At 36.2% G+C, this 17,665-nt stretch overlaps 1 protein-coding gene across 1 annotated transcript in view; it reads right to left on the bottom strand.

Annotated features, from left to right (window-relative positions):
• Positions 1–17,665, bottom strand: part of asic1b (acid-sensing (proton-gated) ion channel 1b) — a 230,700-nt gene that overhangs the window by 194,247 nt on the left and 18,788 nt on the right. The window contains exon 2 of the mRNA XM_067396545.1: positions 11,205–11,400. Coding sequence (XP_067252646.1) covers positions 11,205–11,400 — 196 coding nt within the window. The remainder of the gene's footprint in view (positions 1–11,204; positions 11,401–17,665) is intronic.

Here is a 17,665-nt window from a genome sequence, read left to right as displayed (position 1 = left end):
TCACTATAGAAATGCATCTTAATTACAGGCCTCTGTTGTAACACTCAAATGTATTGAGCTGTACAAGCTTCATTGAGTTTAATACGTCTCTGAGCTGTTTGCCAATATATATATTCATTAATTATAACTGCAGATAATTTAGCTCTGATTGAATCTGCTTTGCCGAAACTGATCGTTATCATAAAGACACAAATTAGCCACAGATTGGCTACTGGTATCAATCCTCATCTGCTCAAATCTGTACTTTCTGTAACATAACCATGTGTGATGAGTAAACGAGAGCATGTGCGTGTTAGCAGCAGGTTACAGGCTTGATGAGCAGCAGGGGTCATGTCAGCACAACAGGCTCGATCACCATCTGACCTCTTGGCCGAGACGCCAGCGTTACCATTTTCCCTCTGACACAGTGAAGATGAAATATCACCTCCCATCAACCGCCGCATACAAATGAGGAAAGAGAGAGACTAAAAGGACTGTATGATTCTGTGGAAGTATAGTTTGATCTTTTTGGAAAAGCATGCTAGCACACTACTGAGCACTGCAATGTGTTCAACATGATTTTTTACATTTTTTAATCTTTATTTAAACAGTCTCTCAAAAAATTCCAACATCTTTTTTTAAAAACTGGAATAAAGCAGCATTTATTTAATATAATTAACTGAATTACACAAAGTAACAAGGTCATGTAATGTGACAACACTAGCATACAACAATTTGAAACATTTACTGTTTAACACGCTGTTCATAAAAAAAAACATTGGGCAATAAGGAGTATAAACAGCAAATTGTGCCACAAAACTAAAATAAAATGCAGATTTATTTCCTTTCAGGCTCCTTAAAGCAGACAAACAGACTGAAAGTTGCTTTTATTGGACTTAAAAAATAGGAATAAGTCATCTAGATCTTTTTTATGGTTCTGTGCTGCAGGCCTGAAAGAAAAAAATCTTTGCAGGATTATTTACTGGATCAAGAAGTTCAAAAATCCGCCGGATGATTATGAAAATACATTGTATTTGAGAGTGGCTCTGAAAATACGACGGAATTGTTGACTATGCAAAGCAGGAAATCTTTTCACTCAGTTGCGCATAAAAATGTAAATTTAGGCCGGTCTCAAATGCTGTTTATTGGGAAGTGAAAGTAATCGGCTTTGCCTTAAACTCACAAAAGGCCTCCAATTTCCCGACCTGCATTCCTGTTTGGGAGCGAGGGTAATCACCCTCTGAAAAATAAATAAATAAATAATTTTTAAAAAATGCCAATATGACCAGAGCAGCTTCTTGTTTTCTTCTTCCCGTAACAAAACAATCGCGTCCATTCACATCAAAGAGCTTCAAGAGAGGAAAAGAGAGAGAGAAATCAAAGGTCTGAAGAAAGACTGAAGTGCTGAGCCCTGTTGAATTGTCCGTCAATCACATCTTGTATGCACCAGACCCACATACATCAGTCGGAATGCAACATCTAAAGAGATGAGAAGAAGCGAAGGACCGGAAAGAGTCTAAAAACAGTCTCTGGATCAAAATTAGGCTAAAAAACACAGATAAATGCCTGGATTTTATGTATTCTAAAGAAAATGGTGACAACTGCCCTTTAGAAAGTTACCATGTTGACGCTAGGGTGGTTGCTAGGGCATTGCTATGTTGCTAAGGTGCTCTGAGTGGTTTTAATGCATTGTTATGTGGGTGATCATTTGTTTGGGTGGTTGCTAGGGTGTTGCTATGTTGCCAAGGTGCTCTGAGTGGTTTAAATGCATTGTTATGTGGTTGATAATTTGTTTGGGTGGTTGCTAGGGCATTGCTCCCTTATGGAAAGAAAATATATTTCCCTATATATGAATGATCAATATATTGCATGATTTTGCAGTATATTTGAAAATATACAGAAAAATATATTGCGTAAATATATTACAATATATTGAATAATACATAAGGAATTGCTGCTTTTCATATAGTGAAAAATATGTGATAATATATTTACTAATATATCATAATGTATGTCATTTTATATTCAGTAATATACTTCATAATATATAGATTTATATGTGATCAGATATGGTACTGCATGCATAATATACTCATATATGCATAAACATATATATGCATAAACGCATATATCTTAAAATATATTATGTAACAAATTTCTTATATTTTATAATAATTTACATTTTAAATGTTTCGTATTTTCAAGTTAGTTAACAAAAGCACAACTGCATGTACTAAAGTTTTTACCAAAGAGATTATCACTGTGCTATAGCGTGCACAGTCGTTAATTTTTAAATAGTTATTATAGTCTAAATGGTGTTCAGCCAATCATAAACCTAACCACATGCTCTACTCTTCAGCACAATTGTAACTCCGAAAACTCACACATACCAGAAAACCTTTTAAATTCCAAAATAATACAACTTTAAACACTAACAGATCTCCCCATATATTAATATTGAGCAAAACAAATGAAATAGCACTTAATTTTAACATTTACTCTCCTTTAACAGTCAGAAGAAAAGCATGCTGGGAACTAGAAGTCTGTTGTAATCAATGACTGTAACTCATTCCATGAATGTGTGTGTATATATGTGTGTACAATACATTCACATTTATATGGGAACATGTGTGTGCAATATATGTACATAATAAAGAATAGAACTTTATGAATGTAATGCTATTTTTGTCTTCATTTATAAATATTTCATATGTATTACAGTTTTTTACAGACGCTAGGACACATTTCTCAATACTTAGGTCACTTTTGCAAAACTCTTCACACAGTTCTCCTAACCAACTTTCAGCTTGGCAAAGCAGTTCATTTCACACTCAAAATGCACTACAACTACCAAAACACTTTATTCAGGTCTCAAATCAACTCATTCTTCCAGAACACTAGCAAAGGTTTTCACCCAGCAAACACACTTTGTCAGTCATAAAACAATGACCTAAAAAACACTAACAACATGTAGCATTATACAATGTTTTCTTGTGTAAAACAAGGACACATCTCTGTTTATAATTCACTGCAATATATGTTACTGGAATGAATCAGACATGATGCAGAATTCATCAATATTTTATGTCGTTTATTTATTTTTTATAATTTTTTATAATTCCAAAATACAAGAATTTGTATACACACCATCCACTGATACAGATACAATTCAATTGTTTTTATAGCATTTCATTTTCAGATTTAAAATATATTTCATTAAAATATTACTGTAGGAATGTAGCAAATTGCTGTCTTATTCAGTTTTGTATTATGTTATTGTTTTGAACATAAGTTTAACAGTTTTGAAAACAGTATGTAAGCATGTGCAAATTGGCCTGTACGTACAAAGAGTTTTGGCAGTTGTTGTGTCTGAGTGAGAAAAGAATTCATGAAATTTGAGAGATGTAGTCATTGAATGCATTTTGTGCCAAAGCAATGATAATTGATCCTCAGTTTAGCCCACATAGACTTCTGTTGTGCTCACTGTGTGAAGAGTTTTGCAAAAGTGACCTAAGTATTGAGAAATGTGTCCTAGCGTCTGTAAAAAACTGTAATATATAGCCATACATGGTCAATGCATATATTGCAGTATATTGAAAAATATAAGCACTAGTTTCCCATATATGGAAATATATTATGTAATATATCGCATTATATTTTTCAGTATGTTCCCATATATTTTTGTTCCATAAGGGCCATGTTGCCAAGGTGCTCTGAGCAGTTTTAATGCATTGTTATGTGGTTGATCATTTGTTTGGGTGGTTGCAAGGGTGTTGCTATGCTGCAGAGTGGTTGCTAAGACACATTAACACATTGCTATAAGGTAGGTAGGCTGTAGTGTTTTGATGCATTGTTACACAGTCTCTAGTGTGATTTGGGTGGTTGCCAGAGTGTTACTATGTTGCCAAGTGGTTACTGAATTGTTTTGAGTGTTTCAACACATTGCTCTAGGAGTGCTAAGGTGTTCTGAGAGGTGTGATACACTGTTATGTGATTGATGGTGTGTTTTGGTCGGTTGCCAGGGTGTTGCCGTGTTGCCTCATGGTTGCTAAGGTGCTCTGAGTGATTTTTAGCTCACTGGCATGAAGTTTCTTTGTTGTTCCGAGTGGTTTAATGCATTATGTGTTTGCTACCGTGTTTTGGGTGGTTGCCAGGGTGTTACTATGTTGCTGAGTGGTTGTTAAGGTGTTTTGAGTGTTTTAACATATTTGCTATGAGGTCGCTAGAGCATTCTGAGCGTTGCTACATTGCTAGAATATTTGGGTGGTTGACAAGAACTTCTGGGTGGTTGCTTACTGCTCAAAACAGTTGAGTTACAAACAGGACTGGTTACATACATACAAAATGTAGGCCTAATACTTTAATACTTCCTTAGCCAAAAAGGTGAGCACTAGTAATAGCAAAGCTTGACTTAGCAAACTATTTTACCAGTACAGAAGGCATACTAAAGATGCAGAGAAGCAGAAAGGACCTCAGAGAAATCACATAATCTTCTAATGCTGAATTCATGAACATTAGGGTGTAATTCTCTACAGGGACCAGCGCAACACATCACCTTTACAGGAACACCCACGTGAGGAGCTGACATTGGGCTGAATATCATAAAACGAGATGTGTGCATACGAACATCATGAAAATCATGAAATCTCTGGTTTAAAGCCATAATGCCGTGAGCGGATACACCCACTCACTCATTCACACATCCGTCTTTCCAAAAACAATATGAGAAAAGAAGTGTACAAGCAGACAGCAGCACATTTGAGACCCTCGCACACATTTCACTCACGGTGGGAGGAAATTAAAAACAGAAATGATAATTTCCAGCCTAGACTCACAACGATTTTTTATGCACCAACAACATGCCTTTTAGAGGCCATTTTTATTTCAAGACATTTATGTAACAATTACTATAGATTTTCATAAATGTTTGAACCTAACATGCATAATGCAACCACTGTGACAAATCAATCACAAAATGTAATACACAGGGCTGTTGATTTTCCATGTTCATTTAGTAATATCATTTAACATTTCTGGTCAGCCACAATAATGCCATTAAGTCTTCATTTGGAAGCTTTTCTCAGAATTAATATACACAATTAATAAGAGTAAATAACTGGAATATTACGTAATTAATTTGATTTCAACTAGGGACAACCCTAGTAATGCACTAAAAGTGGGTTTCCACATTAAAAATATAACAAAATCATGCAGCCGTCCATAATATCCACAGACAACCAAGGCTTTTTAAGAAACCCATAACATGAGGTTAAAATGGCCATGAGAGACGTTCTGGTGGTGCATTAGAACTTGGTAGAGTGACATTGAGAGATAATAAGAAATTCTATAGCCTGTTAATCTGGGGAAAAGGTAGAACGTGTAGACGAGATACCGAATTGAATCGCACAGGGTGGATATTTCCTTGTGAATGAAGTCTTCTGTCCTTCATTATATAAAGTTTGTTTTCATGGTAACTAGTTGAAGAAACTTTCCGCTGACGTTCCGCAGGGAATTCTCTGCTCTGGAAGTTCAAACTCTTTATCACAGGAGCAGCGGACCGCGGCGTCGAGACGAGACGGATGGATTTATATGTACAATCAACAACAAACGGCTGAACTCAGACTGAACTTGGGTCTGTTTATAGGTCACCGTGTTCTCTCGCTCAAGAAACCTGCACTAAACGGCCCTTCTGGTGTTGTGTGGCTTCTTATAATGAGAAAGTAATTAGAGTGCACTGGCCATTTTTTTTTTTCAAAAAGGTACAAGAACTACCAAGAGATGCATGACACAGCACTTGAATGTTTTAAGACAGATGCAACATAAAATATAGAAATTTTTGGATGGATGGATGGATGGATGGATGGATGGATGGATGGATGGATGGATGGATGGATGGATGGATGGATGGATGGATGGATGGATGGATGGATGGATGGATGGATGGATGGATGGATGGATGGATGGATGGATGGATGGATGGATGGATGGATGGATGGATGGATTAAAAAAAACTATTTTATTTATTTATTGTTGCAAATGAGGAAGTCCCCAAAAGGAGGTTTGGGAGATTTTGTCAGGTTTAGCTCACTTCTGGACACACACACACACACACGTGTCACGTAAAGGTAGTTTAGCTGCTTCATTGCTCATGTGTCTCATCATACAGTGTTATTGCTCTCTGCTGAGCTGTTCAGCATCAGCACAAACACACACTCACATCAGCACAACGCCGCTCGTACACGTGTGCGCTCGACCACAGGAGCACACACAGCAGCTGGGGCTTATGGGTCCACCAGGACACTGAGGAAAACGGCACAAACGCTCACCTCCCTCAAGCGTACCGATCTCAAACACACATGCCATTGAAAATGCATCTGAAAACTGTTAATATATTAGAAACAGCCAGGGCCGGCGGTTGCCTAGGGCGGCAAATATGTTGGGGGCGCGGGCGCCCTCTAGGGTCGCCGTTACGTTACGTTACGTTTAGGGATGCACCGATCCGCCTTTTTCGCTTCCGATACCAATACCTGGGATTCAGTATCGGCCGATACCGATCCGATCTTCAAGTATAAGAAAAGTGCCAAATTACCTAATAAACTGTATGCCTCACATAGGGCTGTGACGGTCGGCATAACAACCGCGCCACAGCGGTCGTGGAGTGTCACCGGCGGTAGTGTGGCGTGTATATAATATATAATCTCAAAAGTTGCGTTAACCGAAAATTTTCCGTCATTGATGGAATTTTTTTTAGCAGTGACGGAAAAAAATCTGCAGCCTGTCCATCATTTTGACTGATTACTGAGGCTGATGTTGCTTGTAATTGTAATTCCCACCCCTGTCCAGTTGGTGGTGAGCGCGCTCCAGTGTGGCAGCAGAGCGCGAGTTCAGTCTCCAGAATAAAATGAGAACGATGCGTTTGATTACACGCACCCAGTTTGTCCATTTTATTATGTATTATAATACTTATGCTTGCATAATTAAGTTTCTAATCCTTTTTGTTTTAAATAGTTTGTTTTATTTTTCTTGTGTTGACTGTCATAACCGAACGCTACACGCAGGCTGAATGCTGAATGGAGAATGACTGACAGCCGCAGCACCAGAGGGAGGCATTTACGTGAACTTTCATTTAACGACTTAAATATTTATCTGTAGCTCAAATTAAGCTATGGAATGGCTTCAGAACACTTGGAATATAGTGCACAGAAACTTTATGGTGCTTTTTTTTAAATGTTTTTGTGCCTTTTGTGGAGCTTAACAATAATAGAATAGTACACGCACAGTATCGAATTTGGATCGGTCCACTCCGGCCGATACCCGATCCGGCAAAAATGGCAGTATCGGAGCCGATACCGATCTGAATTTTGGATCGGTGCATCCCTAGTTACGTTAGTGCGCAGTTGATGAAGAAAATGAAGCGGTCTAATAAACCCTCCGGTGCACAGGGACGAAAACGGAGAAAGGAAGGTAATTACGAATTGACCCTCGTTTGTGAAGCAGTATGGCGTAAAATGACAGCATGACAACAACACTCTACTACAACAACTCTTCCTCTTCTCTAAAGCAGCCCAACATGGCCACACCCCCTTTGTTTTGTGTTCTCGGTTTATGTAAATTTTGGGGTTAGTGATGTCACCAACCCAGGAAGAAGCTTGTTGTAGTCCCTACCAGCCATTTGTTGTAGTCCTTAAAAAGTGACTTCTGTAAAAGAAAACATCTCCCTTTGCATTGAACTTTGAGAGTTGTAACTTTGCAGATGTTGTTTATGCTCTAACAGCAACATCACACACTAACTAAAGTTAAAAAAGTAAAACATCATAATCAACCACCCCTTTAAAAATCTGGCATTATGTACATTACTGTATGGAAATTAACCAACAGCTCAAACAAGTTAGAAAACCTAACTGTTCAGCTGTTTTACAAGTAGCAAAAAAAGAAAAATTCATGTATATCATGTAAGAAAAATGAGACAGTGAGATCAAAAACCAACAATTTCTATATACTGGAGTATGTGTGGATGAAATTATGTGTGTTGAACATTCACACAATGTGGTGAACGTTCACTCAAAACTACTCTGAAAAATCCTGGGAAAGCAAAAACATCTGTAGTGCATAAAGTCATGACACATTTTTGCTTAGAATGAAAATGAGGCCATGTACACACTGTAAGTTTCAGGAGTGACAACTGCATTTAAATGCGGGAGTGAATCCCCTAAACATTTTTGGGCTTGTTTAAGTTCGTCTCATAAAGTGAACAGATTTATGGAGTTATTAAAGTGAGCAAACATGAATCGCGATTTTCAGCATAAAGCATTTGGATAGGCTTGTGCTTTCCCTGTGATTCACCGCATGTACACAAGAGACACAAGTTACACCGGTGCACGTAAACGCAGAGGTGGGTAGTAACGAAGTACATTTACTTCGTTACATGTACTTGAGTAGTTTTTTGGAAAATTTGTACTTTTTAGAGTAGATTAAAATATGGGTACTTTTACTTTAACTTGAGTACATTTGTAATGAAAAATCTGTACTTTTACTTCGCTACAATGGGCAACGTTCCTCTCGTTACTTTATTTTAATTCAATACTGTAAATGTTAAGAAATGCGTAGTTCCAAGCGCGCTGTCTCTTTTTCATGAACGATGCCCCATTCACAAATGAATCATTCTTTTGAGTCGATTCTTTTCAAAGACTTCAAACAAGTTGGTAAAGCTGTCTAAATTGATTCGCGAATCAGTTTGAATGATTTGTTCAGTTCCTGCACGCGCTGAATCGTCTGAAGCGGTTTCTCACTCGGAGCGGATGAAGTGGCAGTGGACATACAGTCAATTAAAAGCAAATCTGCAAATGCATCAAATTGTTTGCCAGCGATGAAGACCTTTATTAGTTGAGCTGCGTATGCTGTCTGTTAACAATTCCACAGGTAGGCCTATCAATTTCGTTTGATTTTACTTTATGATACAGCCAATAGCCGACATTTTACAACCAAACAGATTATTACGTCACTATAACAAAAGTATGTAGTATTTCTTTAGCGTTTTTATGGGCATATTTCTTAATTTATACATTAATTTATACATATACTATTGCGCAATGGCGGCGCCAGCGACCTGTTCGTCTTGAAAATTAACGCTTTGCGTTGATACAGTTAAGCAGTTACACGCGCCTGCAGAATTTGATTACATTTTGGAGAACAGACCAAAGAAGATCCGTCAATGTGTATTTGATCATTGTTTGTGTCAAGTTCAGATATGAGCGCGAGCACATGTAAAGAGTTTTCTCTCTTCTTTAAAATGTAACGTTAGCTGTATACGTTATTAATATAGTAATGATACATTCGGGTTACAGATGCTAGAAATAATGCTAGTCTCTTCTATGTTTGTTTGTTTGTTGCAAAGATATCTAATTATGATAATAAATTAAATATCTATTTAAATAATAAACATTAAATAATAACATGCTATATTGTGTGTGTGTGTATATATATATACATATATATATATATATATATATATATATATATATATATATATATATATATATATATATCATTAAAGTAACTAGTAACGAGCTACTTGAGTAAGATTTTTATTGGATACTTTTTTACTCTTACTCAAGTAACTATTAGGATTATTACTTTCACTTTTACTTTGAGTAAATATTTCTATAAGTACTTGTACTTTTACTTGAGTACAGTTTTTGGATACTCTACCCACCTCTGCGTAAACGTCATTATCAACTAGTTGTTCAGTTCAGTTCCGTACACATGCATAGAATTTCTGTAAACTATGTATTTTTCAGGAGTTAATTCGGTTGTAGAATGTGGTTGTCACTCCCGTATTTTACTGAACTGTGTGTGTAGAGAACGGGATTAAGCACTACAAGGTGAACTGACAACCGAATTTAGCTGTAGTGTGTACGTGCCCTGAGTTTCTCAAAGCATTACATTACAATATGAGTGAACAAAGCTGAGTTTGTAAATTTTCACTACTACATTAAATCTCAGACATTTAGAGGCCAAACACAAACTCTCTCTTACACGGGAAGTCATTTTAAATCAATCTTAATATCGTTTAGGTGTTCTGCAGTACTTGGAAATGTCAGTGTTCATCTCTCATCAGCGTAACACTAATTAATCGCCTCTTATCAATAATCAATACGGTCCTCACACAGCTCTTTAAACTGATCTATGGAGACAGCGCACTTTAAAAACCGCTCCATCGGGAGTTCATAACCAGGATGGTAATGTCTTAACTTAAACTAGCAATCTTAATGCTCTAGCACTAATTAAATCAAATAAGAAATTAAATAAATGGTCTTTATCAATATCAAAAAGAATCAAAAGTGTTGCTAACAGATTGTGAAAAAAAATCTGGCATTCCACCAGATCCAGTCAAAATATGGTCAACTTTACAGGAGACTAGATCGATCGATAGATAGATAGATAGATAGATAGATAGATAGATAGATAGATAGATAGATAGATAGATAGATAGATAGATAGATAGATAGATAGATAGATAGATAGATAGATAGATAGATAGATAGATAGATAGATAGATGATAGAATCGTAACATCGTTTAGATCTTCTGCATTACTTGGAAATGCCAGTGTTCATTTCTCATCAGCATAAATTATATAAATGCTCTTTCAAATAAAATCAACACTAATGGATCATTGTGAAGTACAAAACATATAGCCATTTTGCCAAATCCACTCAAAATATGGTCGACTTTACAGGTGCAAAAACAAACATTTGTCTTCTTCAAGTCAAAAAAAATATTACAGCACTCATATGAAAAAGAAAAAAAAGCTTTCTCTCTCCGGATGTTATCAATCAGATACAGCAATATGACGAATAAACCCATTTCAGAATCCTTATCCTGGAATCACCAGGGGAATAAAAGGATCTTTTAAGTGAGGCCTCTTCACGGTATTATCAGAGGATCAGATCGATACGACCCCACGGGTAAAAATAATCTCTTGCTATCTCACCAGGCAGCAATGCTCGCTTCAGTACGACTGTATGAACTCAACACATGACCTACAGACGACAGGTCCACTTTCTTCTGGAACATGTTGACATTAAAGCATTTGGTGCACCAATAAGTTACATGGAGGACAAAATGCAAAGTGCCTACAAAACACAATATTCCCATCATTCCAGTCTCCACCGATCGGATTTTGTCCTTCAGAACACCTGAAACAGAGATTGCGTTCGTGCTCACCACTGAGAAGTCTTCGGCACTGCACTCAGCTCCTCTGAAGTAGCAGGACAGGAGCATTTCCTTAATGTCGTGGCCCGCTCGATCGTAGAACTCGCGCATGTTGAAGGGACGAGGCTTGAAGCTGGAGAAGTCCGCCTTATCTTTCAGGGTCATCATTACGCTCTCCTCTACCATGTGTGTATCCCGGATCTCATACCTGATAAGATAAGACATTTCAATCAGAAAATTGTGTTGTGTTTAGTGCACTGAATGCTCAATGGCAATTGCTTTAGAAAAAAATACCACGGTATTACCACTGTAAAGTCATAATGGTTTATCCCACCCCTACTTTCCTACCCTTAACCGTGATGAACAGAGTCTAAAAAAGTTAAAACTGCTGACAGACTTTTTCATAAAAACTTCCAGAACTGACAGAACGTGATTAGAATCACAAATAGCCTAATATGAAACCTAAAGTTTTAACTAAAGTTTTAGTTTAATATTTTATAATTAACGTTATATTAATAAATGCAGCTACAGTAGGCAGCAAATTGAGTTAAATGATTTTATGTCACTGTGGGCCAAGTATTCAGTGTGTTTTACAATGAATATGTATACCAATAATTTGAATACTACAAATATCAAGATATTTTGAAAATGGCTAACGTTACACACACTAATGTTACATTGCATATAAATACAGCTAGCCAATATCATTTTAATAGGATATTTATTTACACGTTAATTTTTAATCCTGACAATATGACAATGTATTTGTACCTTACAGCACTAAAATCACATAATAACATTACAACAATATACGCTCAACTTAGATGAAATTTTAAACCGTGTGAAGAGAATGATTAATTCGAAGAGCACTTGTAACGTACATAATATGGTATAAGGAACAGCTTTACATCGCAGTGTGTCACTTCACATTGAGTAGAGACAGAAATTTACCACCAGAAGTAGTAGTTTGGTAAAATGATCGGCGGTGAACAGCCGTCTCGAGTATTTTTATTTTACCTCAGGAGTGGTTGCTAGGCAACCAACGAGACGCGACCGTTAATAAACGGTCACAAACGCAAATACATAGTGTAAATAGTATTTTACCTGAGTTATGTTTGAGATTGTAGTCTCAGTCAGATGAAAGAGAAGAGTTTGAGCGTAAACCGCAAAGCAATCTCAAGAAGCCACTTTACATCGCCTCCTGCACGCTAAAACATGCGCGAGTATAATGAACAAATAACTGAACATAACATTTTATCACAGTCTGTCTCTGAACCAGTGGTGTAGTCTAGTTGTTTGTAGTGAGTATACTGTGATTTTTCCCTCCCAACCTCATACTCACCTGTCCCAGAGACACCCCATAAGCACCGCCACACTTACTAATGCATATGCATCTGATCTAAGCTAAATGTTATTGAGAGCATTCTGAAAGACTTAAATCTTGACAAAACAAGACTTTAACAGCCTATGGCATTTACAGCTGAAGAGACTGGATGAGTTTCTACTGTTTAGTGTCAATCACCAGCTAACTCAGCCAGTTAAGATAACTTTAAAAATTATATGCATGTGGTCCCTGAATCACAAGTTTTATCAGCTGGCAAGTTTCAATGCACATTTAAGAGTGCAAGTTGCAACTATTATTACAAAATTCTGGGTTAAAAACAACCCAAGTTGGGTTGAAAATGGACAAACCCAGCCATTGGGTAGTTTTAACCTAACTATTGTGTAAGAAATGCTGTATTGCTTGCTTAAAATGAACATCAAATAGGTTGGAAATTAACATTTATTAATATTAAATATAATAAAACAATAAACATTAAAATTGTTATTTAATAAATTATCACCGTTTGATTTTTATTGTTGCCTATAGTAATTATGTATCAGATCTATTTTGGGTTCATTTTAAGGCAGCCATATAGTAATTTTTAAACAATATTTGAGTTAAATAAAACTAAAACCCAAACCATTAAACCGTGGGAAATTCAAACCATTTTCAACCCAACTTGGGTTGTTTTTAACCCAGCATTTTTAGAGTGTAACAATAATGGAAAGATGAAGCTTATCAGTATGTCACAATATATAGCTGACTAATGAGTTTATGGTCACTGAATATGTTTTTCGGAGGTAAATGTGACGTTACGTGACATTGTTTACAAGCTGTTATAACGTCTTTCCGCGGTTAAAACACTGATTATGCGAATACACGAGACATAATACGGATTTAGTTAAGTTGTACTGTATCTTTTAACATACCTTCGGAAGTTCATTCAAGTTTATTTCGCGCTCTAACTGTATTAAAGCAGAGGAGAGGATCAGTTCACGGTTCATGCAGCCGCTTCTCTTGAACTGATGAGGCGATACAGCGGTCACGACACATTAAAGAGCGCCAAAACGGTATTTATGGCTTTTTTTTCATTTCGTAGTAAAATGGCCAGAATTTGAAATGAGACTATGTTTCATATCAAAAGCAACAAACCACAAATCTTATTGTGATTTACTGGATGGTTATGTATCCTCGCGCTTTTTTAAGTGGGTATACGGAAATCCTTGACCTTTCCTAGTGGGTATACGGCGTATACCTGCGTATCACGTAGACTACACCACTGCTCTGAACCTAACAATGGTGCAGATGCAGTAACAAATTAGATGCAGAATAAAATGCAATAACACTTTAAAAAGATCATTTGTAACAATTAAATTAATAACTTATTCATACTGTATCATACGAAGATTATGCTAAAGTTTGTTGCGCATACAAAATCTATTTTCAGTCTAAAATTTGTTTAAAACAACAGCGTACTGTTTTTATTTGTTTGTACAACAGTGTTGTACAACAAATAATTGATAATTGGGACTTTTTATCTCACACTTCAGACTTTCTCACAATTGCAAGTTTTTCTCACAATTCTGATACAATTGCAAGTTAAAGTCATAATTGTGAGATATAAATCAGCAATCAATGTTGGGGGTAACGCATTACAACTTGAGTTACGTAATCAGATTACTTTTTTAAGTAACTAGTAAAGCATTACTTTTTCAGTTTACAACAAAACATTCAGTATTCTTCAAAATGAATAAAAACACTGAAATGCAATCTCAGAATTGTATGCAAACCTACAATAATGAACTATATTGAATTACACAAATATACTTTATGTATTTAATCTCACTTTATTAACCAATGTCTTTGCTGCTGACCTTCAATGATCTAATTCAACCATACTAATAAGCAAATATTACTTTAGAGTAGATTTAGAAATAAGAGTGCTGATCTTCCTTCTCCTGTATCCTATTCTTCTTTTATCCAGAATAGCAGCACAGCAGAAAGGTTTGTTTGAGCTGCGCCCTCTACTGTACAGGCATAAAGATGCATTTGAACTGCGTTGCATAGATAAGACATCTCCGGAAGGGGGATTAAGGCTGTGTGGCACAGTTTGAGGTGTCTTGGCAAAAGGGGAGATTGAAACTTTGTTTATCAGTTTGAAGTGCCTTAACAGGTAGCGGTCCTGTCGTGTGAGGAAGATCCATTTAGATCTGCTCTGATGGATAGATCCACACTGATGGACAACAACAACAACAACAACAAATAAACTCCCTAAGACTTCCTAGCTCTTCCATCCAGATAGCAAAATCCTGTTTTTACTGCTATTTCTATTCCTTATGTTCTATTTTTATTCTTCTTCTTTATGTAAAGCACTTTAAATTACCATTGTGTATGAAATGTGCTATACAAATAAAATTGCCTTGCCTTGACTTGCCATTTCACTTTTGGTGTGAAAGTACCTTAACATTTGCCAAAAATAGAACTTTGCTGTTATACAAAACAAACAAACAAGCAAGCCCAGCCCAGATGAGAAAAAGTAAAACAAAAGTAATGTAACACATTACTTTTCATAAAAAAGTAACTAAGTAACGCAATTAGTTACTTTTTAAGGGAGTAACGCAAATATTGTTATGTATTACTTTTAAAAGTAACTTTACCCAACACTGCTCACAATTGTTTGTTATAAAGTCAGAAATAACTTTTATCTTGCAATGTGAAATACAAATCTTGCACTGAAAATCATTTAACTGCATGACATACAACATTAATAGATTCGAAAAGTTACATTTTAACTAATATGAATTGAATACAATACAAAACATATGCTACATTTATGAAACACATAAAACTACAGCATAAGGTGTTTCTTGACCGCAAACACAAGTGAATACATCTAAAAACAGCCGTTAGAAAGGGGCAGGTTTCATTTCCTTCAGACCCTCCACGTCCATCTTTTGCTCTTTCCTAGAACTTCTCGCCACAAAGACGAGCTGTCAGGCAGGTTTCCTCTCACTGCTGGAGCACAAAGTAAAAGATTAATGGAGGTGGTGAGACAGAAGGACAGACAGGCTCGAGAGAGACAGCGAGATGCAAGCATGACAGCACACACAGCGAGTGCTGTCCCCGTCTCACTCGCAGCCCATTATCCTCTTAGTCCGTGCCGCTGTCAGTTCAGTGAGTTCTGAGTCCACACTGACCACCAGGACAAGAGCACTTGATGGTGCCATTGTATGGCTGCCGTACTCACAGACATCAGATGGGTATATATATATATATATATATATATATATATATATATATATATATATATATATATATATATATATATATATATATTTTAGAGATGCACCGATACTAAATTTCTCCACCGATACTGATAGGCAATTATTCAGAATGATATTTGCTGATACTGATAATGATACAGATAGTTTGGGGGTTCTGCCTTTTATACCTTCTTTTAAATTAATATTTTAATTCTTATTAACCCTTTAACACGTACGATCACACCGGTGTGATCAGTCGTGGCTGGCCCCAGGAGCGTACGATCACACCGGTGTGATTAGAACGTTCAGTGATATAAATGTCACAGATGTTTCTTTTTAAAGTCCTTTGGAGAAATAAAAATAGACACAGTAATTGTCATACAGTAAGAGTATAGAGCTATAAAATGAAAGCGAAGAGAAGCTCAGATCAATTTTAGGAAAATATTTGAGTTCATATTGAGATGCCTGATTTTAGGGCGCAGACAATGCTGAGCACAGTTTGAGACACTGCTGAGATCTTCCCAAACTGATGTGAGATTACTAGGGTCTTTTGTTAAAAGAAACTTGATATCTATTTGCTCTAAAAAAAAAAAAAAATTGCTTATTTTCAACCATTTTTCAAAGTATATTTTACTTTTTTCCAATATTTTTTGAATGTATTTGATGGCAGTGGCTAAAAATCACCATGCCGGACTGAAAAACAGAAACATCAAGATATAAGTATTAAAAAAAAAAAAAAATTACAGAAATCCTGAGTGCAAACAAACAAACAAGCAGGCCGCATATGACTGCAATTGCAGGTTTCAAACAGAGATGGCAACAAAGAGGAAAAATCATGGACTGCAGCTTTAATTTGAGTAATGTGTTTGTTTATAACTGATACAAGTTATAGAAACAACTTGATGAAATGGAGAGAATAAAGTTTTTATTTGCATTTCTTTCAACATATAATTAATTATTAACCCTTTCGCACGTAAGTTTCAAATATTCTGTCTTACCCCCCAGCGTGAGTTTTTTTAGCCGACCGTTATTTAGAACGCATCACTTTATGGTTTCCATGGTGACGCGTCATTGCTTGTTATGTGACACACCGCAGAACTGTATGAATGATGATCTGCTTTCATTTAATTTTTCCTTTTTTATTCAAAATATTCACAAATTTGGTTAACTATAGCATGAAATATCTAATATTCCGATTGCCAAATATGTGCAAGTGGATGTGTTTTGCTGTTTAAACACCTTTATAACGATCGCGAATCATAAAAAAACATAACATTTCTACTAGGTTCGTGTGGTGGGTTTAAAAAATATGATTTCTGTAGTGCTAAACTGTGGTTGAGTATGATAATCTTCAGTGTCGAATACGCTGGCTAATCTCAACACCAAACATCTCATGCAGAGCTTCTGCAGCCTGAATTAAACACACTACAGACTTAAAGACCATGAAGTGCAAGACAAATATTGCCCTTTGATTCAACATCGCTCTAATAGCTCTGTTATTGACTGGTCTTCTTGCTTTTATCCCACTAAAATCACATTATAAAAAGTATTCAGATGTTTACCTGGTCTACATGATTGATCTGTCATTGCTATATTCTTCTTCTTACACAGCTTCACATGTACACAACTAATGCATGACGCTATGAGAACAGCTATTGTTTTTATTGTAAGGGAGGGGCGTCACATGACAAAAAGATCTTCCTGTTGAGACCCCTGCTGTTAATCTTCACAAGTCAGAAAAACTGTGTAAATGAGCTGGGGAATTCATCAAGCTTGAAGTAGATCTCATTAGCTGAAATTGTATAAGTGGCTTGTTAATCTTCTCCTTCAAACCAAATCATTTTAATTCCAATCTGAAATCCATATTTTATAATCAACACGAAACT

The sequence above is a fragment of the Chanodichthys erythropterus genome, chromosome 10, assembly GCF_024489055.1.
Source record: "Chanodichthys erythropterus isolate Z2021 chromosome 10, ASM2448905v1, whole genome shotgun sequence".
Lineage (NCBI taxonomy): Eukaryota > Metazoa > Chordata > Actinopteri > Cypriniformes > Xenocyprididae > Chanodichthys > Chanodichthys erythropterus.
This window is presented reverse-complemented; position numbering and strand designations above follow the sequence as displayed.